The following is a 27,419-nucleotide window of genomic DNA, read 5'->3' as shown; positions in this document are numbered from 1 at the left end:
GTGTAACTGCAGATTAACTCATGGTTGTTTGGTTTGGTTGGGTTTTTTTTTTTTTTTTTTAATTTGCCTGGTATGCCACTAGCAGCAGCAGGAGAGAGCCTGGGATCAGTATTCCATTCACATTCCCAAAAATTACAGATTAGGCAGAATGGCACATATCTTACTGTCTCATATGTCATTTATTGGCTGCAACTTATTAATGCAAATGCCTGACGCCTCACAGGCCCAAATTCAGTAGAGTTTTGGGGTTTGTTCCAGTATAATAAGCAGATATGCTTAGAGAAAAAAATCACAAGATCATATGGCAGACAAGCAATTTATGACTGTTGTTAATATATTACCATGATTAAAAAAACCAAACCAGATTTTGAGCATCCATTCAGCATTTAAGATATCTTTAAAGGATACACTAAAAACCCCCAGCAGCCCATGGTCAGAGTCCTTCTCATAAATACCCTAAATATATTAAATTTCTAAGACAATGCTATCTTTCTGACAGAAAGACATTACTAGTTTGCATGGGAGGAAGCACTTCAGACAATTTAAAAATGCAAATTCATATTCCTAGTAAATGCTGTGCAATGCAGGGAAAACACCTCAGAACACAAAAGATTTTCAGTCTGCCTTCCAGCTGCCTGGTGTGATTGAATCTACCTGATGTCAAAAGTTTTTGTGTACTGTCACCTAAAATGAACTGGGCCCCCTCTTGCTGCTGTTTCAGTTGTGTTCTGGCCCACAGCATGTGGCAGATTTTCGTGTTAAGCATCTTATAGAATCATACAGTACCATAATTTGAAGGGCATAACAGCACATGCAACAGAAGAATCTTCCTCAGTCATGCATGCTTCAGATTATAAACCAAGTTCAGCCACCACTGTTTTATTGCATAGCTGTCCCCAAAAGTGGATACTTCCACAAGGCCAGTGCCTGCTATAAACAGCACACCAAAACTTAATAATCTGATTTCACTGTAGAAGAGTGAGACTTGAGGAAGATTAACAACTTCATAACCACTTTTTCTTCATAAATCTAATTTGTGTCTGTGTATTCATATATTCTTTCAAAGTACTTATTAACAGGAACTATTGCTATTATGTAAGGACTAAATTTGAAGTGATCAAATTAAGTGCTTAGAACAGAATTCATACCCTAAAATTTTCTACCTGGCAGACCTTCATTTCAGTGACAACTCTTAGAGTGGTGTTGTAAAGGGAAAGTAACAAGCACTTAGTACATTCATATAGGTACTTCAGCTGGAAGGAAAATAAGACTCTCTCTCCCCCATCCCCTTTTGATGAAGTAATCCACCAGAGGCAGCACAACAGGTCAGTACTTAGCTGGGAGAAGAACCCCCACCACCCTGCTGCTTCACTTGAATAGGCTGAGTAGAAAAACACATCCATTGTTGATGAGGCATTGATGGCCATGATTAATGCATGTTCAGTCTCCAGTGATTCCCCCACAGGGACCTGTGCACATGTACACTTGGAAAAGTAAAATATGGTCAAGTAAACCACAGCATCCACAGGGCCAGGGATTAACCCAATGTCTTATAAAACAACAGCTACAGGGACGCCCACAGAATACCCACACAGCTGTGGATTGCTACTGTAAAATACTTTCAAGCAAAAAAATCCAAATTTTTTTTTCAATATACTTCTTCCCAGTATCTGATGGCTGCTTTTGATGGAGAGATCAACTTTCCCCTGCTCTCACTGTCCATTCTGTAAGACAGCAATATGGATAAGGACAAAAGGCAGACAGACTCTATGAGTAGAACAAGGACATGAACAGGCAGGAAAAGCACATGTGACATGTCCTCCTGTGTGTGAACAAAACTAGTGTCATGCTTTTTTCTTTTTTTCTTGTTGTTTCAATAAATAGGGGTTTTTTACTTACTGAAAAACGATTGTTTGTTGTTTCTTTTCTCTTAGATTCTCGGACTCACCTTTGCAATGACCATGTATTGTCAGGTAGTCAAGGCAGACACCTACTGTGCATAGATACCATTCCCAATCTTTCTGCTTCTCCTCCAAAGGACACAGGAGAAATCTCCTTCATGCTCATTCATCTGACCTTCCCCCCACCCCTTTGTACTATAAACTGTGTATAATGCTATCTTTCTGAAGATTTTGTGAATCACCCCACTTTACTGAAGGAGGAAGAAAAGAAAAAGTCAGTACTTGAACTGGCACAGGTAAGAAGCAGCCTTGTCTTGAAGCAGAGGAAAACCAAAAAAGCAATGGTTCCTTTTCCATGGCCTGTGGCAAGGCAAGAGAGGCGGCTTCCAAGGGGCTGACTGCACACCCATGTTAGGAAAAGATGGCACTGAGGCAACCTCTGCAAAAGCTGCCAGGCTGCCTTCCCGCATTTCCCAGCCTGGAAGAGAGGATGTAGAAAACAAATGTTCTTCAGCAAGAAGGTACAGAGTAGCTAGGACTGAATGCAATTGTAATTTTACTACAGTTTGCACACAGCTAAAATGTCAAGATCAAGCAGCCCTGCCTCCAAGTGTCTCAAGATGATTTTGTAGCCAGGAGAGGATCATCTTCAGAAGTGCATTGTTTTAAAGGAGTATTTTTAATCTTACGTGCCACAGAGTCAGGCTTTTAATCAGAATCTGTACAGCAAGATCCTGGCTGTTAATGGAAAACAATATTGGACACTGCCTCACTTCCTAATTGCCAGTGGCATATAGATGGTTGACTGCATATGTTATATATATTACATTCATAAACACATACTTTTCTGAAAGGAGGTGAAAATACCCAGCATCTAACCTCAGAAAGAGGAAACCTTTCTATCCTATTTTACATTCCAACTGAAATAACCAAGTATTATTTCTTGTACAAGGCACTATCACTTATACCTCTGGGAAACAAGTAATTACTTTCAGCTGTATCTTCATTTCAGTAAACAACTTGTGAGTGGGCTCTCTCTGTCAGTCTACTATGGCTTTATTTATCATCCCCGTTTCAAGTAAGTCTGCCAAAAAATATCACTCATTTCCATGCTTGAAGATGTGTACAAAGCTGTCAGCTGTTCCTTCCCTGAATGTCACCATTTCATTAATTTACTTTGGGATAACATCATCTGCAGGTATGATAGAGTTTGCCTTGCTGAGGAAAAATCTTTCGCATATTGCTCATTTTTCTGAGAGTTATTAAGACTTCAGATGCTTTTATGCTTACCTTTTTTTTTCCTCCCAGCTGCACGCTGACAAGAGCCAAGACACATCAGTCTCTGTTAGAACTGGAGTCACTTCTCAGTGCTCTTTTTCAGATGCATTTTCCTTCACCTAGCTGCTGGTTAGAATATAATCCACGCTTTCTAGAATATCATGGAATCGCAGAAATATGCAGAAATCAAACATTACTTTCCTTAACTAGGGAACAGCCACTCATTGATAACTGAAATAATTGATGTAGTACCCTCCTATGCACATCTGGTGATGCAGTTAAAAATCAGATATGTCCTATTGTTCAAACAAGCAATTCCCTGCCAGCAAACAGCTCCAGGTAGTGCATGTGTGCCAGGGAGAAGCTGAAGCACCCCAGGAAAAGGACATAGCTGGAACAGGCAAACAGAGCAATGCAGATGGCCTGCTCCCTCCAGCCAGCATTTGAGGAGCTCTCACCCACTGTCACTTAGAGCAGAGAGCTGACCATGGAGCTGTGTTTTCCCAGGAAGCTGAGTGCAGCCATTCCTGCAGACTGGAAGCATGCATCAAGCTCATAGAGAAAGTTGCCTTGCTTAAACAGCAGGTCTCAGCTCTGAGTGACATTTTACGTGCTTTGATTTAAAGGCAATTTCCAGCACAAAGCTGGACTTGCCAGCCCACAGCCTGTTGAACAATCTCCTTTACACCCACAACTAACCCTTTTCTGGACCTGCATTATTTGTCAGATTCACTCTCACTCATTAGATTTGGGAGGGTTTTTTGTCTCTGCTGATTTCCCGCAGTCTTCTCACTCTCAGGCATGAGCTACTCCATATTTTTGGGGAAATTGTTTAGGACAGTCTGATGTTTAAAAGAGCAATTATTTTCCAAAATTTTACCCCCATGGGGCATTTAGCTATGCAGGGTAAGGTAAAAGTAGTGTATTACTTGTGTGCATTTTATGTGGCTTCCCAATCACTATCACAGCAACCTCCCCACCACTAAAGGATTTTACTGTCATGCAAACAAGCTCCAACATACCCAAGCTGAGCAAGTAGCCCACACACAGGTGCCCTGTACTCCAAAGCAAGAAGCTCACTCTTGTTGCAGTCACCACAGTCTCCATGCTCTCTGCTTCTTGAGCCCAGGCTGACCTGCAGACTGTCCTGCTCTGCAAAAGATGGTGTAAGTTTGTTCTTTCCCTCTCTCTACTCTGTTCTTTTCTTAACCTGCACAGATACAATTCCTGATTAGCTGTACCATTAGTTCTTGCCTTGGTTTATAGTTTGTACACAGGGGTGCTTCTGCTGACAACTCTGAGTTTCTACCACTGAAAAGCAGCATGACACAGTGATGAATACATTCATAAAACATTGATTTTTTTTTATTTTTTTGAGACAGATAAAAGGTAGACAAGTCTATTTGTAGTGATCCCTGCCATTAAAAATTAACACAGAGACAGCAGGCTGATGATGGTTCAGTTGATGGGAGCAAACCATTGTGCAGACCTCCCACAGAGAGCAACTCTCATCAATTTGCTTGATGGTGGTGTAGGGAAAAGAGATCACAAACCCTTCTCCCTGTGAGTCTCACAGTAATATGTGCTGAGCTCTTAGAGAATGCTTCTGGACTTCAGCTAAAGCTTCAGTAGAAACAAAATATGAGAAGCAGACTGGAGACAAGTCACATTTTGTGGTTTCCTCTAATCATTTTCCACAGTTTGGTGTCTTTACAAGATAAACTTCCTTGGTTTTCAAAAAGAAGTACCTAAAGGGAGTATAAGCAACCCTCACTTTGTAAATCCCAGTCACTGCAACAAAAACATACATTTAGGGGAAAAAACAAAACAAAACACCACAAACAAACAAACAAACCAACCAACCAAAAAACCCAAGCAGACAAACAACCAACAACAACAACAACAAAGAAAAACCCAGATCACATTTTGCTGCTAATAATTCTTTTTAAAATACTCTTCTTCCACTACCAACTGAGATGCCACTGCAACTTGTTCATAATTTGAACTGGACTGTTTTGTATATTTGATGTTCTTAACTCTCTCCACACAGACCAAACAGCTGTTACAGTGCTTACAGCATTACCAGCACAATCCAATTTCATACCACTGAACACACTGCATATAACAAGCCTCAGACTTACCATATTTTCTTAACGTCCCTGCATCCTTTCTCTGCTGACAAGGTCAGAAGATTTTGTGATGTGTAACAGCAACAATCTTTAAAAAGAAAAAAACAAAAAGCCAAAAAAAGAGACAGTTTCATTTTACACATTAAACCGGTTGATTGTATATAAGTAACCTGTAGTACATAATATCCATTTGAAAGGCTGCTGATATTGAATGCAGGCAGAGCAACACAGAAGTCATTCCAATGGCTTCTATTAGTGTCTTGTCACTTTTAGTAAAGCCTTTTATATTATTGTGACTTCTTATCTTTAAACATGAAGGAGGACTCAATACATTTAAATTAAAGACAGAACCAAAGGCAATAAAGGAGCACTCCTAATTTATTCTCATGGCTGTTCCTGCTTAATAACAAGATATGGGCACAGGGCATATGACTGAACCTACTGAATTCAGCAGTATCAGGATTTAGCTTTTTTGATTCAGTCCAATATACTTTTGGCTTTTCATTTTCACAATTATTTAAAAAAACACCCAAACCCATATATTTAAGAGAATATGGTTCATTTTCCCACACTGTCACTAGCAGCCAAATCTTATTACTTGTACAACAGAATTACTCAGCTCTTCATCATACAGTGCACAATCATTGAAATACACTTCAGTTTCTGTTCTATGAATACTTCTTTGGTCTCCCCCCTCAAATTAAACAAACTCATAAAAGTTTATTCTTTGATCAATAATTAGCATTTAAATGCAGCATTGTAGGATTTATCATATGAAGAGGAAGGGACTGCACAGAAGCTGTAAAAATCCTCTGTCTTGCATCATCAATAGGGCTGCTAAGGGAATCCACCCAGATCCTCACTTCTCAAACTGATGAGAACTGGTCACACTGAGAACACACTGAGTGACTGGGGTGCCTCTTACACATTCCCAGGGCAGGACAGGAGCTGCTCAGCATGGACAGTCACAGCTTTATTAACCCCTTGGCTTCAGTGTTGTGCTATAAATGTGGCACCAAAGGTAAGCAACTGAAACCAGCAGTTGATTGATTGTGGCATTATTTAAACCCAGACTCTTTATTTACTCTAATTTGTCTGCAAGAATTTGCTAAGTGTAAATGATCTGCATAGATACTGAGTTAGACAGTTAGAAAACACGTTGGGACTTGCCATGGGAAATCTTGTTTGGATTCCATTGTGAATTCTCCTCCCTCGTCACTGGTATCTTACCACAGTGGGCAGTCTCCTCTGTTCTTTGGATTTTGTTGCTGCAATTACAATGGTACATTTTTGTGCATTCATATAAAGAACAAAATTTAAAATAAACCTTTTATTTTTTAAAAGTTATTAAATATTCTTTAAAGTTTACAACAGAATGTCTTTTGTATTCTTTATAAGCAACTGCACTACAAGCTGAACAGTGATTCTATACAGACCCAGAGATGTGTGTGTGGGCAAGTACACACACACACAGTATGCAATTTAACAAAACCCTACAGTGCTCTACTTCTTTGTCATTTCTCATTACCTTTGATTTGACCTATCCTTCCTTCCAAATTTATTATTATTTATGTGGCTTACCTATTCCCAGTTGAATGTACACCCCTCTTTCCTTTTAAGGGCAGGCTACCTGAAATTATGTGATAGTCAATAACAATTCAGAAACTACTGGGAGATCAGGTTTAGTGTTAAAAAAATACTCACACCCAAACCAAATTATTTTGTGGTTACAACTTGTCTGTTACTGATAACTTTGAAATAAAAGGACTTCTCTTTTTCTGAGGTAGTTGCTTACATTCAGAAATTATGTAGTAAAACTTGAAAAATTAACACCAGAATGTTTTTGAATTGAACAACTAGGAACTTGTACTGTGACAAATCAGAAGAATGTCTGGTTAGCCAGGTATGTTAACTGCAGTCACATCTAACACTGCCTTTTTTTATACAATTTGTCATACTCAAATTGGTCAAATATCTTTGCAAGTGAAATTGCCTCTAAACTGTGCATTCTGAACACAAGTGTACTGTTGGAATTGTAATGGGAGAAGTAGAGACCCAGAGGTTTTAGAGGTTATTGCAGGAAGCATCATAAGGGATAACCCACATATTTCATGGAAGTTTCTTACAGCTCCCTCACTTCAGGAGAGATGTTTATATTACTTGAATTGTCCCAATGCCATTAAGGGCACCACTAGATGGTCTCATCAGCCACATCTATCTTGAATCCCTTTCTGACTTTGTGAAACTGTTTTAGTCCTGCAGTATAGTAGTGAATTTCAAAATTTCTTCATGTTGCATTTAAAAGAATCCTTCTTACATGGATTTTAACATTGTTGCCTTTCAATTTCATTTACTCACCATTGGTTCTATACTTCAGGAACAATAACTTAATGATGCTTACAGAAATACATGGGCTCAGAGCAGCAGTATTACCTTTACAGCTTAATTTGCCTTTCCAGTAGAGCTTAACCCTGGGTAATTGAGTACCCTATTGATTTTTAAGATCCCATTGTTTCAAACAACTAAGCCCAGTGTACCTTCCCTCAGTAGCTATCCAATTTGTCTTTGCTTTTGTACTACATGTTGGCATCAACAGAGCTGTTCCAACTTTAATCAACAGCTAGATGAGTATTTCACCCCACAATCTGCTATTTTTCCAAAATACACTTAACATAAACTGGAAATATCAGGCCTAGCTGATTATTCTGGCTGTGTAAAACAAAGTACTTTCTGTCTGCATGGTGATAATTTTCAAAGAAATTTAAGGACAGCTTATGAAGCTTCATCCAAAGTTTTGTCTTGACACATTAAAAGTGCAAAACACAGAGCCCTATATTTCTTATCTTCCCATGCTAAAAACCCCAAGCAAATAAGAAATCTGTCATTAATAACTCATCTGGCAAATGCCACATGAAAGGCTGTTTTTCTGAAATCCCATTAGTTGCCTAAGGTAGGTCACTTTACCCTAAGCCTTGCTTCCTTGTCTTCCCCTGCAATAAACTGTTTCCCCATGGAAACACTGTCTGTTCACTAGAAATCCTGGGGTTTGTTGACTTGCAAGGAGACCTCAGTTTACATTCCTCCCTCCAAGAGCCAGAAAACATTCACTACCAAATCTACAGCGTGTGTTAGACAGCTAAACAGAAGTTTTGTGTCCTGAGATGAGGGTTTTTAATGAAGAAATAGCTGATCAGTTGAACTGATTTCTCAAACAAGTCCTTGGTATCTTTTATGCAGAAATCATTGAGGCAGAGCAGAATATTTTGTTACTACAGAATTGCTTAACAGAGACTTCCCTGTACTTGCAATTAAAGAATAATTTGAAAGAATGGGATAATTATCCACTATAAACTTCCCCTTTTATTCCCATGGCACTGCTATTACAGAGTATAGTTCAAATCACAGGCAACAAAATTAAATATGTAACTGTATATAGTTAAACACATAGAAAACAAAAATCTATATAAAGTACAGCATAAAAAACTCCCAACTGTTAATGTATATTGCACGTGTCTATGTCTCATATGGACTGTGACAAGAGTTTCAGATGTTAAGCATTCATCCTGAAGATTAACTAAAAATTGCTGGAGAAATACGGGGATTTTGGGAACTGGTCTCTCAGAGTCTATTCAGATGCACCTCATCATCTCCCTCCTCCACAAATGCCCTTCTTTGGCCCTACAAGCTTAAGTCCATCACTGCTCCTTCCACCTCTATCATTTAAATCTGCTTTTCTGCACACAAAAATGCGTTGTCAGTCACAGTCCCAGTGTATCAAAAGTGGAGAGGATTCAGTTGTTTGACTGTATAAATTTTAGTGCCCAATGGTAAGACATGTTATGTGGCTTTATGAAATTCAGGTTTGACACTGATTTAGGAGACCACAATCTCTACAGAACAGAGCAGAAGAAGTACTCTGACAGAGAAATTCATCCAGCCTGGTTCTGGACCTATGTAGTGACTGAATCTGATTTGCTCTTAATGTCCTCAGTTCTTGATGCAAGCCTGCAAATGGCCAGACAAGCACTGTTATCAAGCAGAACTGTCACTGGCTGTTTAGCATGCTCCAGACAGATTAATGCCGCAGGGATTCTTTTTCCTTTTTTTTTTTTCCCTTGGAAACTTGTTCAGTGTTATTGTATCAGCCACAGATGCAATTAACAGATTCTGATACTATATCTCAGTTTGAATAATAAACACCCAGGATACTGAGGTAAAAATATGCCTGATCTTAGAAATGATTTTTTGTTCTTTTGAAATGTTCACCTGCACCCACACACTCTTAAGGTGACTGGGGGAGCATATGCATCTCCACAGTTTGTACTGTGGCAGCCCAACTGTCCAAGATAACTTCTATTAAAAAAAAAAAAGTGTAAAAGTGTGTTTGTGTAATTCTCATTTCTCTCATTTTCGCTCTGTCATTTCTCAAGGAACAAACCCTCTCCCTCCCTTAAGGGAGTTAGAGCTGTTTGCAAACTCAATTAGGATGAAGCATTTGCAAATACTCCAGGAAAAGAGCACTCCTGTGTTGTGTTGATTCTAATGCTTTTTTGGAACCCCACCTCTCCCTCAGTAATAATACCAGGTCTCTTATCACAGTCAAAGTCACCAAAAGCTTTGTTGTAATTTCAGAACACCACACAGCCTCCCTCCCTCCCTCCCCACCGCTGGCCCCCTGTGTTAATGTCACTTGAAAGCCAGGCTGGCATTAGTTGAACCTGGAGGCTGTGTGGAAGTACAGGGAAAGCTCTTTGGGTAAATTCTTCATGCTGTAAGCTCAGCTGCAGGAACTGGACACACAAATATGTTAGAAACAGTAATATATCCCCTTAGAAGCCAGAGGTGCTTTGACTATTCTGGTGAGCAGCTAAGTTATGGTCTCTTAAGGGCAGAGTTGCCTCAAAACCTCATGATTGAAAACATTCCTACTTTTGGCAGAAGGACAGAAATTGTGAACTCAGACCTGTGCACAACAGAAAGAATTATGGCTTTGCAAATGCAAACACAAGAGAGTACATAGACTGAATTGATGTGTCATATAATTACTAACTCACTTTCCCTAAACAAAGTAATTCACCAGCTTGGAAGTACAGCTTGTTGTCATGGAACTTGCTTGATATTTGGTGCTAATAAAAATTGAAGTTTTAAATCTCCCTGTGAAGTCCGTGCATTGAAGTTCTTCCCTATTAAACACCTTCTTATTCCTGACTGTGCACCACAGCTGGTTACCCTGACACAAAACATCTTCATTATCAAAAGGTCCTTTGAAATAAGTGCTCACAGGTTTCAAAGAAGAATTATCACAGGAAAACCTGGCACAATTAAAAGCTTGCTGCAAATCACACTCTCTTGTTCCTGATGGAATCAAAACTTAATGTACATTCAGAAAATCTATGTGCATGTGTTCTTCTCCAAACTCAAATATTCCAGTGTAAGCAATCTTTGCTATGGGTGGCACAGGACTCCAATTTATCCAAATAGCTGCACCAGGAAAGGTGAGGAAGAAAAGGGAAAATAAAAATGACAGGTCTGAAAAAAACATAAATGAAGAGAGAAGGTTGGAAATGGACAAAAGACCTGAGCAGTCTGGTTTTCCCCACTCTAAGATACAAAGATATAGCAGGATCCCATGAAACATGTGGTGAGCCCATTCAGGACAGGCCCTGTGTCCTGTTCCAACTGCTTTCCTGTTCTCTTCAGACTGCAATCCTATCTATTCCCTTCCTGGGTGCAGCAGGTTCACTAAGCTGGTGAAGGACACAAGAATACTCAGATGATGAACAGCTCTAAAGGGTACAGACACTGATTTCTTGTACATCCTCCAGATTTCAGTTCTTCCAGCCTAGCAGGAGATCAATCCTGTGCAGTGGCATGGAATTTATATGTAATTTAGACATTATTAAAAAATGTTGAGGATAATGGGGTACATCTGCAGGTCCTGAGGGAGCTGCTGGATGAAGTAGCTGAGCCACTATCCAACATATCTGAGATATATAGCAGTGCAGTAAAGTTCTCACTGACTGGAAAAGGGGGAACAGAACCCCCATTTTATTAAGGGAAATCTGGGATACCTGGAGAACTACAGGCCCACCAGTTTCACCTCACTGGTCAGCAAAATCATGGAGCAGATCCTCCTGGAAAATATGCTAAGGCACATGGGAAATAAGGATATGTCTTGGGGACAGCAAACATGGCTTCACTAAGGGAAAATTATGCCTGATACATCCAGTGGCCTTCTCTGATGGGCTTACAGAGGTGGATAAGGGAAGAGTGACTGACATGACCTACCTGGACTTGTATAAAACTTGAGACAACAGCCTTGTCTCTAAACTGGAGAGACACTGGTTTGATGGATGGACCACTCAGTGGATAAGCAACCAGCTGGATGGTGACTCCCCAAGTCCAAGAGGAGACCAGGGAAGAGTGGTGTTCCTTGGGGGTCCGGGAGGACTGTTGGGACCAGCACTGTTCAACATCTTTGTCAGCAACATGGACTGTGGGATCGAGTCACCCTCAGCAAGACTGCAGACAGCACCAAGCTGTGAGGTGCAGTCAACATGCTGGAGAGAAGAGATGCCATCCTGAGGGGGCTAGAGAGATGGGCCCATGGGAACCTCAGAAGTTCAACAAAGCCAAGCACAATGTCCTGCACCTGAGTCAGGGAAATCCTGACAGGCTGGGCAAACACAAATACAAATACAGGACTGAGAGTAGCCTTGAGGGGAAGGATTTCAGTGCTGTTGACAAGAAGCTCAACAGAACCTGGCAATGTACTCTTGTATCCCAGAAAGGAAAGCAGGGCAGTCAGCAGGTTGAGAACAGCTGATTCTCTCTCTACTCCACTCTAGTGAGATCCCACCTGCAGTACTGCATCCAGCTCTGGGGCTCCTGACATAAAAAGGACATGGACCTGCTGGATCGGGTCCAGAGGAAGCTGCAAAGATGCTCAGCGAGCTCAAACACATCCCCTATGAGGACGAGGCTGAGATAGTTGGGATTTTCAGGCTGGAGAAGAAATAGGTATTTGAAATAAATTCTTCACTCTGAGGGTGGTGAGGCACTGAAACATATTGCTTAGAGGAGTTAATGGATGCCCCATCCCTGGAAAGCCAGGCTGAATGGGACTGTGAGCAACCTGATGCAGAGAAAGGTGTCCCCAGCTCATAGCCAGGGGGGTGGAACTATATAATCTTAAAGGTCCTTTCCAACCCAAATCATTCTATGGTTTAAAAGAAGCCAGCATGTCACAGGTGATCTGTCACAACTGTGCTGTCACTGTTACATGGAGCACAGTATCCTGCAACTGAAAAAGCTTTCTTAGTATCAGTGCAACTACACAGAACACAAGAGTATTCAGCTACACAGACCTAGTGTGGAACAACCCACTACTCTGGTGCCTTAGATGCACAGCCAGCTCTGCTGAAGTCTTACAAGAAATTCAGGATAACACTGCCACTCTCAGTACTGATGATGCAAGCTTATTTCATTTTCATTTTAATTTAGTGAGCTCTCACTGAAATGAAAGACTCCCTGAAAGCTTTATAGCATGAAGTGAAATGGCAAATTAAATTGAAATTGAGATAATCCCCAGAAATGTATACAAAACTAAAGCAACTCAAAGTCTAGACACCTTTCAGACTGGCAAGTTCTTATAAAAATGAGAAAAAGCAATCTCCTATAATTCTCAAGCTTTTCAATCTGTCTGAGGACATCCCAGAATGCACCACATTGTGTCTACACTATCATTGCAGTGGGACTACGCAGATCTCTATCAGAGAATGAAGTACTATTGAAATGGGTTATGTGAACCCAAAGCACCAGAGAATTTGACATACAGGAGTTAAAAAAAAAAACCTATTTCCTTTGTCTACTTTATTGAGGTCACATACCACAAGCATGCATGTAGTTTGCACTTCAGTATTTTCAAATAGCAACATTTGCTTGTTTGAAAGCCTAAGCAAGATCTCTGCTCAGGTAGGAAAGTTGCTCAACTCTGCAATTTTAGTTTTTCAAGTCTGTGTAAAACTGTTTCTGCAGCAAAAATACGATAAGTGAAAACCCACAAGGAATCACACTCTGGGTGTACAGATGTGCACAGAAGGAATATAAGGCCCAGGAATGAAAGTAAATTTCCCAGTAGGCAAAGTTGAGCTGTAGTTCCAGTTAAGTCTTCAGTGAAATTTTTGAAGCAGAGAATATGACGATTCCCCAGGGAAACTGCACAAGCACAATGCCTTTGCATATATAAAGATTATCATTCAGGGCTTTTAAATCAAGCTCTATGTTTCCATTAATCCACTGAGCTGCCAGCCCAATCTCACACTGGCAGGCTCACTGCTCTCTAACAATTGAGAGCTTATTAAATATTAAGGTCTTAATCTTAAGTACTTCTGTTTGACTGAGAAATTCTAAACAGTGCACAGAAGATAAACATTTTCTCACAAATATATATATATACACACACATATACATACAGAGAGAGAGAGAGAGAGAGAGCAGTATTAGATAAAGGCAAATGTCCCCAAACTAGCAGGAGAACTGTGTAATAAATCCATTCATTTTAAAGGAGCCCATGTATCCCCACAGTCACATCCCCTTCCAGTTGTCCAGACCCAGCTTTCACAGGTTTACCTCTGAAGGACAAAAGCTCACCTCTCTCCTGGCCTTGAAATGGCAGCTTAGGAATTAGAAAAATGATCACAGCAGGATTCACACTACTCTAATAATGCTACACTACAGATAAAGAGAAAGACAAACAGTTTTAAATGTAGCAGGACCAGACTGATCTCTCTGACTTTCCATTCCATTGTTTTTAAAAGCATTCACCTAAGATAGCTTTTGCTTAAAAATTAGGCTAAAATGAATAAACTGGATGTGTATCCAGCACAAGATTTTCTGAAAAATAATTTTCTGCCTAAAAGGGACAAGGGCCATCTAGTCAGATGCTTTACTTTCCTCTTGTATTTCAGAAGGATCACTTTAGATCCAGAACAACTTGGGGTGGGTTGGGAGAAACCAGGAGAGCTTTTAGTTGATATTTTTAGATTTTCATACTATTAAGGCTTTCCACTAGACCCAACAGTAGAAGAGATGGTGACTGGGAAAATGGTCAGCAGCAAATGAGGGTCCTGTTTCAGGATCTCTCTTCTGAAAAGGAGCCAGGGAGTACCCACGGGGTGCTGAAATGCCACTTGCCTTTTACACAGAAGATCTGTAGTGTGAGCATTGCTGCCCCCTGAAGCAGGCCTGTGCTATCACAGGAGTGTGGCTTGTTACACTGTCTGTGAAAACAAGACTTTCCCAGATCACAGAATTACTTTACCTTCTTTCTCTGTGCCCTTCTCTTCAACCCAAGCTTTCTGCTGGAACCAGACCTGCTCCTCTCCTCACAGCATCACCATTCCCCTGAGGGCTGGCACACTGAAAGCTCTCTGCCAGGAATCAGAGCCACATCAGCTTCTCTACAAACAAACTTCAATTTCCCTTTCTAGATGAGCTCAGGTATCAGACAATGGTGAGGCATTACACCACAGGAGCAAAATGTAGATCTTGCCAAGAAATGAAAGAAATATGGAGCTTAGAGCTTGTGTGTAGACATGCAAACCTAGAGATGAATCAAAACTAGAATAGTGGAATTAGTGCTGAGGTAAAACACAATGAAGCAAAACACCAAGCAGCTGCCTGAGGCTCTTTCAGCAGGGACCTCAGCACAGGCTGATGGATACCCTGTCCTGCTCTATGCCAGTGGACACCACTCTGACACGGGCAGCACGTGGGCACTGTCATTCCCATTACAATGGTTACATGTGGGCCCAAGAAAGTAGTTGCAAAACCAATATACTCATAAAAATTTTCTATTATTTTGTCAGATCTCGAAATGCAAACTACCATTTGGATCCATTTTGGCCAGAGGTTTAGGTGAGACTCAGCCTCATGGTTCCCTGACCCACGGCATCTACAGGGCCATCAGTACGGGACAAAGTATTTTCAATTCCTGATATCTAAAATAACATTTCAGAAAAGCAACTTCTGCTGTTAAAGTGCAATCAAGTAACAAGGTACTGAGGGCTAGAAAACCCATAAGGCTTCAAACCCCCTGGAACAGATAATACAATATGCAGAATTATGTAACTCATTTTGTACTGCAATCCCCTTTATTAAAAGGGGATTACAACAACCACAGCATTTGGTGTCATTCACACACACATAACCCATGTACTAACTCCTGAATATGCAAAACTCAATTTGATGATATGAAACTGCAGTCTGCTTGTCCTGTCTCCCATTCCCCCTCTACCAAGCTTTTTACCAACAAGAACGTCAGTAGCTCAGATTTAAATTTCTAAAAGAATGGGGGTTTAACATTTACTCCTTCCTCCACTAGTGGCCCATATGGCCAGAAAATTGTAAGGTCTGCAGTGAGACAAAGTTTAAAATAAATAAAATTATATTCAAACCTCTTTTGTGAGACCTATAGGCCATTCCTTGAAACAATATGGATTTGATAATGAAACATTCTTCCATTTATCAAGAGGGGTTCTTTTTCTCCTGTCATCTACTTTGGGTTGTTCATGCTCTATTCCTTACTTGAATACCTAGTTTATAAAGACAGTCTTTAGAAATACTAACTACACATGCTTACAAATGGTTCTTTATGTAAAAACAGAGAACCATTTTAATGAACAAAACACTTGAGGTGAAAAATAGCTTGAAGAAAACTAATGTGTTATTTAAGTAAGCACAGGAGGGAATTATTCTGATAATCTGCAGAACAATCCATGACTCATTAAATAAAAATAAGCTTTTCAGCTTCTTTCTAAATAAATTCTTTTATAATCTTGTCTCTTCATAAGTAAGCCAAGTTCCCTTGCCATAAATTCTATTCCAATAATAATGGCAAACAATTGAGTCATTTATCAGGACACAGGTAATCTGGAAGCTACACCAAACATCCTTCCTCAGGGTGATGCACATTTGATGGGCTATTAATGGAATCTTTTCAGCTGAGCATCCCAGGTTTTACTGTCTGGCAGAAAGCACAGTTTTACAGTGAAAGGAAAGCACTGCATAGAGAGATACTCCAAGAGCTTACCAGGTGCTGGTGCTTTCAGTGCTGCATTTCCAGACCACTCCAGTACAACCAGAAATTCAAAACCATTTTCAGGTGCAGTTTGTCCAGCCGTCCTCCTCCTCTGTTAGTGGGTGCAGTCAGTCTGAGGAACATATCCCCTTCACCAGGAAGAAACTGCCCACATTTAAGTGCCTGGCACCTGCAGTGTAGAATGCTTCACAATAAGCAAAGCTTTCATTATTTTGGGGTTGCCCTGAAAGAAGGAAATTCTTTCAGATGCTACTATTTACTTCCAGAAAAGCTCCAAGTGAGTTATTTAATGCTGCCTGTGCAAATAACCTTAAAACCCTTTTTTATTACAAAAATAGCATTTTCAATAAAATCTGGCTAAGCTACACAATTTCATGGCATCGCTCTGTTCTCAGAAGTGTTTCCATTGTGCAGAACCAACATCTACTCTTCCATCCCAAATAATGGCTTTAAACTTCCTGCAGGATGGGTAAAAAGCATTACTACTTTTTTGATTCCTCCTGTTCTTGCTGAGTCTACACGAGATGAAGCTGAATTATGTTTTCATTTGAGATTCATCAAAAGAGCTGCAGTCAAGCTGAGCTGCACTGTTAAATTCTGTTTTAATGAGAAACGACAAAAATCCTTGAAAACAAATGGGCTCCCAAATATGCAAGTCAGTGGCAAAATGGTCCCTGAACACCAACAGTGACTGAATGCCAGCAGGGGTGGGGGGAAAAAAAAAAGCAAAAAAGCTTTCACTTACAGAGAAAACAGCTTGGAAATGAAAGCTGACCAGCAGTTTGACTCAGACATCAAACACAGAGACCAAAAAGTCAGTCTTGAAAGAGAGAAGTATATCCCCTGAAGCACATACACAAGGAAGTTTAAAAAACACAAGGTTAGCCTTGCAAACATGATCCACTACAGATCCTGCTCCTTTCTGTCTTTTTAGCTTACCCAGACAACATTCAGAAAGACCAGGTTGGGATGGAGAGAAGATGCCTCGGAGTAACAATTCACCTTTTGACAGGAGGACTAACACACCATTATCCTCCCTTTGAAGTGTATAATCAGTGACATCATGACTAGGAAAATAATCAGGTCTTTTAAAGATCCAGCCACTCTCTGTGGCTCTATGACTTATTGCAGTAGTTATTTCCTCCACCTGATTGCATGCTGTACAAATTACTATTTCCATTTATGCTTTGCATAACAACTTGTCTCCATATCTACAAGCAAAGCCATTTTTCCTCAGTGTGTGGTGGTGAGGGGAAGCACTCATCAGTTCTCACAGAACCACTGAGAATGGCAGCGTGCTCTGTTCACTCTGACACAACCCCAACTTGTTGCCAACAGATTGTTCTGCAGTGAGTGATTTTGAGAAGATCCTCACAGTGTCAGTGATGAAGGGACCCTACTTTGCTCAACTCAGCAGCAGGGTCTAGCCAGCATGTGGTGGGAGACAGAATCATAGAATATCCCCAGCTGAAAGGGACCCACAAAGATTATTGAAGCCCAACTCCTGTCCCTGCACAGCACACTCCCAAGAGTCACACCACGTGCCTGAGGATGTTTTGCCCAAATGCTTCTTGAACTCTGTCTGGCTTGGTGCCATTATCACTTCCCTGGGGAGCCTGTTCCGGTGCTTTAACATGCTCTGGGTGAAGAAACTTTCCTAATATCAAACCTAAATCTCCCTTGACACAGCTTCAGGCCATTCCCTTGGGTCCTGTCACTGGGCACCAGAGAGAGGACATGAGGATCTGTCCCTCTTCTTCCCCTCACAAGGAAGTTGTAACTGTAGTGAGGTCTCCCCTCAGTCTCCTCAGGCTGAACAGACCAAGTGACCTCAGCTGCTCCTTGTATGGGTTGCCCACTAGACCCTTTACCTTCTTTAGATGCTTTCTAATACCTTTAAATCTTTCTTATACTGTGGCACCCAAAACTGCCCCCAGCACTCGAGGTGAGGCTTCCCCTGTGCAGAGCAGAGCAGGACAATCCCCTCCCTGCCTGGCTGGTGATGCTGTGCCTGATGCCCCCCAGGGCACACAGGGTCAAAAACTCTGGCTCCCATTTGACTTTGAGACAGATTTACTATCTGGCACTGCAAAAGTAAATTTCTCTTTTCTTTCCACTTTGTTCTTTGTCTGCCAGGTCTGTTTAAGGCTGTGTGCTCTTTGGAATACTGTCCACTGTACCATTTTCCCAATGCAGTTACCCCTAACAACCAAGGGCCCCAAGAAGGAGAAGGAAAAGGCTTCTCATATCCATGATGAGTTTAATACTGCACACACTTGAAGCTCAGATTATACACTAATATATGCACCTGGGAAGGCAACAAGTATTTACAATATTCATGTTGTCATCTGCAAAATTCACTCAATAACTTTCAGCTCTCTGCTAATTAGCACTGGGAAAAGCCATCAGAAAAGTCATCTCAGTTTTGACAAATACATATGCCAAAGACAGAGCATAGACTGCCAAAATATTTCACAGTCCTAGGGTCCAAGACAGACAATGCTCAAAATTGCACAGGGATCACTGTGGAACACAGGGGTTTGGGTTTCATCTTGCTAGCTCTATCTCTCTGCAGGTCCTACAAAGGGAAGAAAAGGAGGAAGTGCATTTTTTCTGAAAGCAATTGTTCTGCACCATTCCCTCCCTCTCAAGCAGCCATAAACACTCTGTTTCTCTACTCTACCCTGCCCACCACCTTAAGAGATGTGGGTAGATAAGCTCACTTGCTGCAGCCAAGGGCAGAAGATGAAATCTGAACACAAAACTGGGACCTTGCTCAAAGATCAGAGATTTAAGCACTCTGTATTAGACACAACAAGAAAATTTTCATTCTGGGGAGGATGATTATTCTCTCTGCCACTTCATGTATTTATTTAACTCTTTCTAAAGCAATTTAAAAAGCTGGTTCAGTTAAAAAAAAAAAACACCTCTTAAAAATTAGTGATCATTCCCTCTGGTATCAAAGGCACTAATTCCAAATCTTTAAGCAAATATTAAAGGCACAATTTAACCCTCAGTGCTTTAAAATAGTTAATGAACTGCTAAACCAGGCTTTCAAGACATATGCTCAGCCAATTTCCTGTCTGCAAATGCATCCTCACACCAACCACAATTTCAGGGTTGATGTGAATGGAGAAAGGAGGAATTAGATGGAATTTAAAATCCTGACCCACTGTTTGACTCAGAAAGTCCATCTAAAACACTTCCCAGCTAACAGCAAATGCAATTTCATTTTAACAGAAAGTTCTGAGCTATAAACAGAAGTGGGATGTAAGGCCTCATACTGCAGACAGCAATTTAGTGCTGTGATTCTAAAAGCATCATTAAATAAAACACTTTATAGTGTTAAATCCAGCTAATTATATCAGCAATTTACCCAGACTCCAAAAACCAAGAAGGACTCATTTTAAGTTGGATCTACAGTTGTAAGATGTGATACAATATATTTGTAAAGGGTGACTGCTTGTCATTTATGAAGAGACTGTTTACTTATGCTAGCAGAAGTGGTCTGCAGGAACTGTGCCAAACACCTCCACCTGGTTCCTCAGTTGCTCCAGCTCTAGTGCAAACAAAGACACTTTGGCTTTCACTTAGCCAGGATGATCAGTTGTTTTAATGAGGAAAATGAAAAATATTAGCACAAAGGTTTTTCCACATTAAGACATGAAAGAGCAGAGCAAAAATAACACAACCATTTGTTTTACACAAAAGCTCCCAGCACAGCAACTGAAACTGCACCTATAAACAAGGGGGAAATCAGCCCAGAGATAGCTGCCCTGAGCAGAGCTGAGCTTTGCCACCCTTCCTCTTACAATATCACTCTAATAACTGTAGGGATTAGGGAGCCAGCTTTACAAATGGCATAAATTACTCTCTCCTCCTCTCTCTCAGTGTGATGACACTACACCCCAGGCATCTTTTCCCTAACTTCCACAGCACAAGGATGCCAATTCTGCTACTGCTGGGCCTTCATATACTCATGATATACAAACACGTCTGTTCACAGAATTTGTTTTGTTCAGCCCCCAGAGGAGCAAAGGAAAACACAAAAAGATTGCAAAACCTGTAATCATAGCCAAATCATCTACAGCAACTTCTCTACGCCACAGGAGTTCACCTGAAAAATCAGAGAAGCAGCCGTAAAGATTGGGTGAAAATGGACACACACAGTCCTAAATAATATCTTACACTGGGCAGTAATTCTGTCTATTGGCTATTTTTAGTCACAGTCCCATCCTCCACAGCTGCAAGCAAACACAGCATATAATGGAGTATATGCTTTCTACCAGTGCACTAGAAGAAAACTGACTGGAATATATTGAAAGTTCTACATAGACCATTTCTAAATGAGACTGTAAGGAAGAATGGAAAAGTAATGTTTGCTGAAAATTAGCAGTGTTTGTATGGTGGGGTTTTTTTAACTGTTTTAACACTTGAAAATAAAGGAAAACAAAATTCAGTATTACCTTTTGGAGCAGGATGAGCAGCAGAGGTAAGCATGTTGTGTGGACTTTACATACTGGAGGAAACTGTTGAAATCCCATAATCTTCTATGCCATCTGCTCTAACCCTTGAGGAAGGTAAAGCAGATCACTCAGCCAGTCCCTGCTGCAGCCATACACAGAGCAGGAACTTAACAGCAAAAGATGACAAAGTTGGAAAATTAGAAAGCCCAGCTCTGAGAAAGTGCTCATGGATTTGCAGAAAAGTGCAGCAATGTGGGAAGCCTTATAGCAAGTCACTTATGCACAAAACCCCATGGTGTGCAATCTAGACATGAGAGGGTCTGTGCCCTTCTGTCACTATGTGTATGTCCACCAAGATTAGTGGCTTCTGGTAAATAAGGAATGGTAGGAGGTCTCTAGAAAGACAATATGCTGCTTATTTACAATAAACATTTCCACATGATCCTCATCACTGCTCTCAAAAAATCAGGCGGGCAAGATAATAAATGCCCTGTGATTAAACTCTGCTCACAGCTGTGCCCAGCTGCGGATTCACACACAGAGGGGCAGGGTTTTAGTTTATGTTCTGCCTTCCTACACAAGAACATTGCTAAATTTTACTTTATTTGAACTCCACACAATGAGGGAATAAAATATGATAATCTATGTGCCAAATGAAGGCAGCTCAAAAGTGCCCATCTGCTTTGGTCTCAGCAGTTAAATGGAGAATAAGTTCTAACATGCTGGAAGTCAAAGTAAAAGCTTATTTCATTAAGAGTTTGTAAGACACTTCCTTGTTTGTTTCTAGGAAAAATAGCATACAAGTTTTTCTACAGTATTTTTACTAAATTAATGTCAGTTACTCTGTAACCAATTAGATATTGAAATATATCCAGAAAAGGTAACTGATATAAGTAGGAAAGTGAAACAACAAACTGTTTCAAATTTTGAGTCTGACATTCCATTTGCCTGCATTTTTTTTGCAAAATAACATTTTGTTATAATGTTCTCATTCCAAAAGAATATATCTGAAAACACATTTTGCTTTTAATTTCATATACTAACAAGACAAGTGATGTTAATTATTTTTGCAACTGTTTGAGTAAGTAGCATTAATCCAGCTCTGTTCCTGTTATTTTTTCATAGTATGCTGGGGTTTTTTTTCTAAAGAGATGAGATGTTTTTCCCCAATGCAGACTATCAAAGTGATTGCCTGGCAGACTACAAAACACCAATTCAGGCTTACTTAATTTGCACTTATTACATATAAAAGCTATCACTGAAGGAATGTTATTTTCAGGAAATAGCTGCATACAACCTCTTCAGGCTGCAGAGGTAGAATCCATCTGCTTTGTGCTGCCATTTGTTTAACTGAAGTCACAGAGCATTTGATTAATACTGTGTATTAATCAAAACAGTAAACTTCAAAAGACATGTCCCAAATTCAGGAGAGACTGTAATTACAGTTCCTGTGAACATCCATTAGCTTTGCAGTCTCCACAGACGAGCATGCACAAAACACTTCCCCCACTCTTACAAATAATTACCACTGGTAGCTCACAGCAGAAATGAAAAAAGCATTTCATATTTTTGCTTGAGCCCATAAACACTAAATTGTTACAACTCACTCAACATTTCTTTATAACTAAGAAGTGGTAAGAGAACCTGTTTTAGTATTGTCATCCTTTGGTCTACCTTATCACATTATCTCTTTCTCTCCCAACTTTCTTACCTGGAAACTACACTTGGTTCTGCAGTTTCACACCTATATGTGATAAAAAAACCCAAAACCTATAACATGAAATACTATAGCAATTTTTCTTGAAGAGTAGCACCTCACAATGAGACAAGTGAAACAACTTATATTCCACAATTCTCTGTTACATCTTTGTAATTTCATTACAAAGACACTATGGCAGGTCAAGTTTTCAAGATACACTTACCACAGGAGATAAGATGGGATGCTGTTATCCCAGAAGAATGGTCCATGTGGTCCTACAAGCACCCAGATAAGTCCTCTTTTCTGTCTCAATAAGATATTTAGTTGTATACAGATACAACCCCTGCCCAATACCTGTTAAAACCACGTGTGTGATAACTGACAATAAAAACACCAGCTTCGTATCAAAGGCCAGCTGCAACAGAATCAGCTGCTACTTCTTTTTCTCAGTGAATGCAATAAAAATTGTGCAGAACAATCTATTTATCTTAACCATGTGTAAGTCTCACCCAAAAAAGAAAATCACCCAGAAATACAAGGGCACATGTCAGTTGGAAAATTCTTCATTTGGCATCAGGTAGAGAATGCAAAGATACCTTAACATTCATTGTGCTTGAGATCTTGTACAAATACAAGGAAACTTTTCTTACAACAAAGAAATTTTTCTTGCAACAGAGCCCATATACAGGAAACCTTTTTTTTTAAAATATATCTTAGAAAACTTAATGATAATATACTGTGTTCAAGTAAACACTTCCATTGCTTTAATAGAAACACTAAATATTTCTCCCCAGTCATACCCTTGATCCTTTATGTCCAGTATCTTTGGCCTTCCTCTGCCAAGTACCTCATTTTTAGGAATGCCTGCTTTTTTTATTTAGGAATAAATAATGAATTACTACTTCAGCACTCCTTCCCACCTTCTGCCCCTCATGCAGTTTTCCACACTTGTCATAAAAGGAGATGCTCTGCAGGACCCCCTTTCATACCAGCATCTCTCTCCTGTGACATCTTTCCATAAATGTGTTGAGGCGCAAATTTCAAAAGAAAGCTGTTTTCCTCGTGGCTCACTGATTTCTATATTCTCTGTTATTACAAGACAACCTGACATTCCCACAGGATGAAAAACTAGGGAAATGCAAGACCAACCAATCAGAAGTTGTTCTGCATTCATTCTGGAGCTCACAGCCCTTCTGATGCTCACTTCTTCTTTTCTTTTTTCCTTTTTTTAATAGAGAATAGAGAATTTCATCACTAAGAATAATGTCAACTTTGTTTCTTTCAGAATATTATTTCTAATGCAACAAACATGTTTTGCCTTTAGAGACAAAGGCAATATTCTTGGCCTCAAGCACCAATATACCAAGGATGGCTCAAAAAATCCCATCTGATACTTCTTCCCTGATATTTATTTTTCAGGAAACAGTAAGGGTTATTTTTATCTTTTTGAAACACAGAGGTATTTTTTCTACCTTTAAGGATGGAAAAGACATTTCTTTCTAACACAGCTGTACTCAGAGACAAACAGGAATCGTGAACCTCACAAAAAATCATCACAGAATAAAAACAAATGAAAATTGTGATAAATTATGTATATCTTTTCTAGAGAAGAAACAAACTAAAATGAAATATCATTTTCTTCCCCACATTAAATTTGAGAAGCTACCTACTAGTTAATATAAAAATGGATGCCATTTCAGAACATAACCCCTTCAATTTCTGAATATTTTTTTTCTGAGACATTGTGGTTCAATAGTGCCACTGAAAGTAGAAAAAACAGTGTAATAGAATTTAATTCTGGTGCAATTCTAGATACCATTGCCAGAGCGACTTTAAATTGCTTTTGAACGAACTAGAAAGTTCAAGTTAATTGAACACAAGGATTCATGTAGCAAATTATCTTACTACTAATGGTATGGAAGAAAGAAACCTGATTAGTTACCCCAGCTGGATACTCGCAATGTGAGAAGTCGAGAGATGCCAGAACTAAATCAGAAAGGTGAAGATCAATAGTTCTTTAATCAATGGTGGATTACAGTGGGATTTATTCTGCTGAAAACAGCAGGGGCAGATAAATTCCCCGCTGAGATTAATTACTGGGAAGGGTGGATGTGAAGAGAAGAGTGCAGTCATCTTTGTGACAACTCTAAGTGGCAAGAAGAGCACCAGTGGGAGTACAGAGCTCTTTGCCTCAGTCTCTGCTGGTGACCAATGACACCCTCATCAAATTCCCAGCACCTCTTAGTTCCTTAGAAGAAATTGCCTTGAAGCCTGTGGATTTCTACAAACACAAATACTATAAACCAAGAGGCAGGGACACAATTTCTTGGCTTTGTTTTTAAACTGATGGGTTTTTACAGCTCTTGGGTTCCTAAAAAAACCCATATTACGGAGACAAAAGCACCAATGTATGCAGCTGAAGAATGACAGCTTCATGCACAAAGGTGCTGATGACATTTACAGAGCCTGCTTAAAGTAAAGGGGTGTCAGAGCTGCTGGGGCTCTGTCTGCTGGGGACATGGAATCCATCCTGTCCATGGAATCCATCCTGTCCATGGAATCCATGATTACCATTAGAGCCTTTGTTGCTGAATGTTACCGTTCCCACAAACTGGCCACTAATGCATCAGGCTCTAGGGCTAAATAACTGAGCCACCAAGCTGGCTAAGCAGAGTAGAGAAATCACAGAGCATCTCTTGTACCAGAATGATCTAGAAACAGGTCATAAATTGAAATTACTGTGACTTTGAAGTACTTAAAGAATTTACTAACATGACAAAACAAACAGAGCCAACAGCTTAGCTTGTCAGTGCTTGATTTTCTACCAGCTTGAGGGAGTCTTCTAATTGGTCTCCCCTCCTGACATTTTATGTTCACTTACCTCACCAGAAGACAGCAAGATGCAGAGTCCAGCAGATTTTAAATTTGCTGGGTGTAATATGATGGATTTATTTGTTCTCTTACTTTGGTTATTACCAGTTGCTCTTTGAAAGGTCTCAGTCTTAAACTCTGATCAGGTGGCATCAACTTTCCCATTTTACTTCTTGTAGAAAATGTTTCAGAAAATATTTTCAACTCTGACTCCATACAGCTATGTTGGTCTGTTTTCAATGACTTGGAATTCAGGTGCTTTAAGAGAAATTTCTGTGGATTTTTATCAGAATTTTATCAGATACCAACAATTATGTATGTGTGGTAAATCAAAAAGGATTCTTTATTGGGAAAAAAAATGCAAGTTTAATACAGATATTATATAAATTACAAAAAATGTTTTAAAAATCACCTCTGCAGGATACCCAGATTAATTGAGGTGGAGCCTCAGTAAAGCAAATAAAGTCTTTCTAAGATCATCTCTCATTTTAAAGCAGATCATAAAAATAGTCCAGGCCTTGTCCCAGTTCCCAGATGGATATTCCAGTGCCCAATTCTTTTGCAAGCTCCAAGCGCAACTGGATGGACTAAGAGAAAGACACACAAAGCAATCATGTCTCAGAGATATCAGACACTCCATACTGCCATCTCTTCATGCCATTACCAGACCTTTTAAAAACATCTACCCTTGAACCAGCTACTGAAAAACCTTGTCTGTATTTCAAATACTCTCTGGTTAGCAAGCAATCATTCAGTCAAAGACAGTTAATCGTACCAGTTAATTCAATGACCTAATAAAAGATTACCAGCTAAATTGACAAAATGCCACAGAAATAAATCAGATTTATGAACTATGCAAAGGACTATTCTAATTTAGGCTATCATTTCACAATGTACAGAAATTCTAACTCTTCCCAGAAATATCTCAGGGGTAAAATAAAACTTTACCACTGAAGACGATCAGAATGATTTGTCAAATACCATCAATATCTCTTGCCTACCCTTGCCTTTTCCCAGGACAGAGTCACAATTTACATTACACAAATGCTCTTTTAAAGAGATTCTTGGAGATAATAATTAAAAGTATCTCTATTTGAGCTCCAGCCATTGATTTAGAAGAGTCAGTTTAGCCACTGATTAACAAGGGAAGCAATGCCACAATTCACATTCTGCCTTTTCTTTTAAAATTCAAACAAAAATAATTCTTTTTCAATCTTTTGCTCTCAGGTTTTCTTACTTTGAACTACAGCACTGCAATGTTTAACCTATTCACACTAGGGATGTGTTTAAAAATAATTTCCATGGGAAACAGAATGAAGTACCACAGCATCCTTAACAGATCCACTGGGCCTGGCATTCATGACTGCTTTTAACTAGTCATGAACAAACTAATTTTGAGAAACTTGTCTGTGAGTATAACATTAAAAGGGAAAGAAACACATTCTTCATGAGGTAATAACATTCAGTGTTTCCCAACCATCTTGACCAGCAAACAAATCTCAAACTATTTAATTACAAGAATGTTGAAAATGGAAAGAAAACCCATTTACCCATTTCCATGCATTCACCAATCACCACAGTTGAGTGGTGATCTGTTAGAGAGGAAATAATGAAAGAAATGTACAGAAATGAGTTTTCTTAACCTGGTCAGTACTGAGAATGGCAGGGTGAAATCCTTCCCTGAGGCTGAAGAAAACAGCATTAACAGCACAAGCTGTCTTTCCTCTGATACATTCACAATGAAACTTTCTAACACACTCAGACACGCAGCACCAGCAAGAACATAGATGTGGTAGTTAATATCCCATATGTAATAGTACCTCCACCAATACTGGAAAGTACTTTTACTCATGGGACTTAAGATAACAATCCAGGAAAACAGAGCCTTAGATCATTTCATACTAGTTTAACCATAAGAAAAGTCTCTGGTGTCTGTAAATACAATGTACAATGTAGTTTCACTACAGAAGCAAT

General features: G+C 39.7%; 2 protein-coding genes across 11 annotated transcripts in view; one reads left to right on the top strand and one right to left on the bottom strand.

Moving 5' to 3' along the window:
• Positions 1-10,461, top strand: part of TSPAN4 (tetraspanin 4) — a 419,532-nt gene extending 409,071 nt beyond the window's left edge. For all 5 annotated transcript variants that reach the window (XM_059849113.1, XM_059849115.1, XM_059849114.1 and 2 more), the window contains one exon: positions 1,935-10,461. In XM_059849113.1, the coding sequence (XP_059705096.1) occupies positions 1,935-2,003 (69 nt within the window). In that variant the 3' untranslated portion in view covers positions 2,004-10,461. The remainder of the gene's footprint in view (positions 1-1,934) is intronic.
• CHID1 (chitinase domain containing 1) overlaps positions 5,103-27,419 on the bottom strand; it is a 116,671-nt gene continuing 94,354 nt past the window's right edge. For 4 of the 6 annotated variants that reach the window (XM_059849108.1, XM_059849110.1, XM_059849106.1 and 1 more), the window contains exon 13: positions 25,757-26,032. In XM_059849108.1, the coding sequence (XP_059705091.1) occupies positions 25,934-26,032 (99 nt within the window). In that variant the 3' untranslated portion in view covers positions 25,757-25,933. Of the gene's footprint in view, positions 6,577-25,756; positions 26,033-27,419 lie in introns of those variants that run through there. The other 2 variants (XR_009486901.1, XM_059849111.1) reach the window with 2 other exon arrangements.

The sequence above is a fragment of the Haemorhous mexicanus genome, chromosome 6 (genome assembly GCF_027477595.1).
Source record: "Haemorhous mexicanus isolate bHaeMex1 chromosome 6, bHaeMex1.pri, whole genome shotgun sequence".
In the NCBI taxonomy this organism is placed as follows: Eukaryota; Metazoa; Chordata; class Aves; order Passeriformes; family Fringillidae; genus Haemorhous; species Haemorhous mexicanus.
Note: the sequence above shows the minus strand (reverse complement) of the source record. Positions and strands in the feature narration are given on the sequence as shown.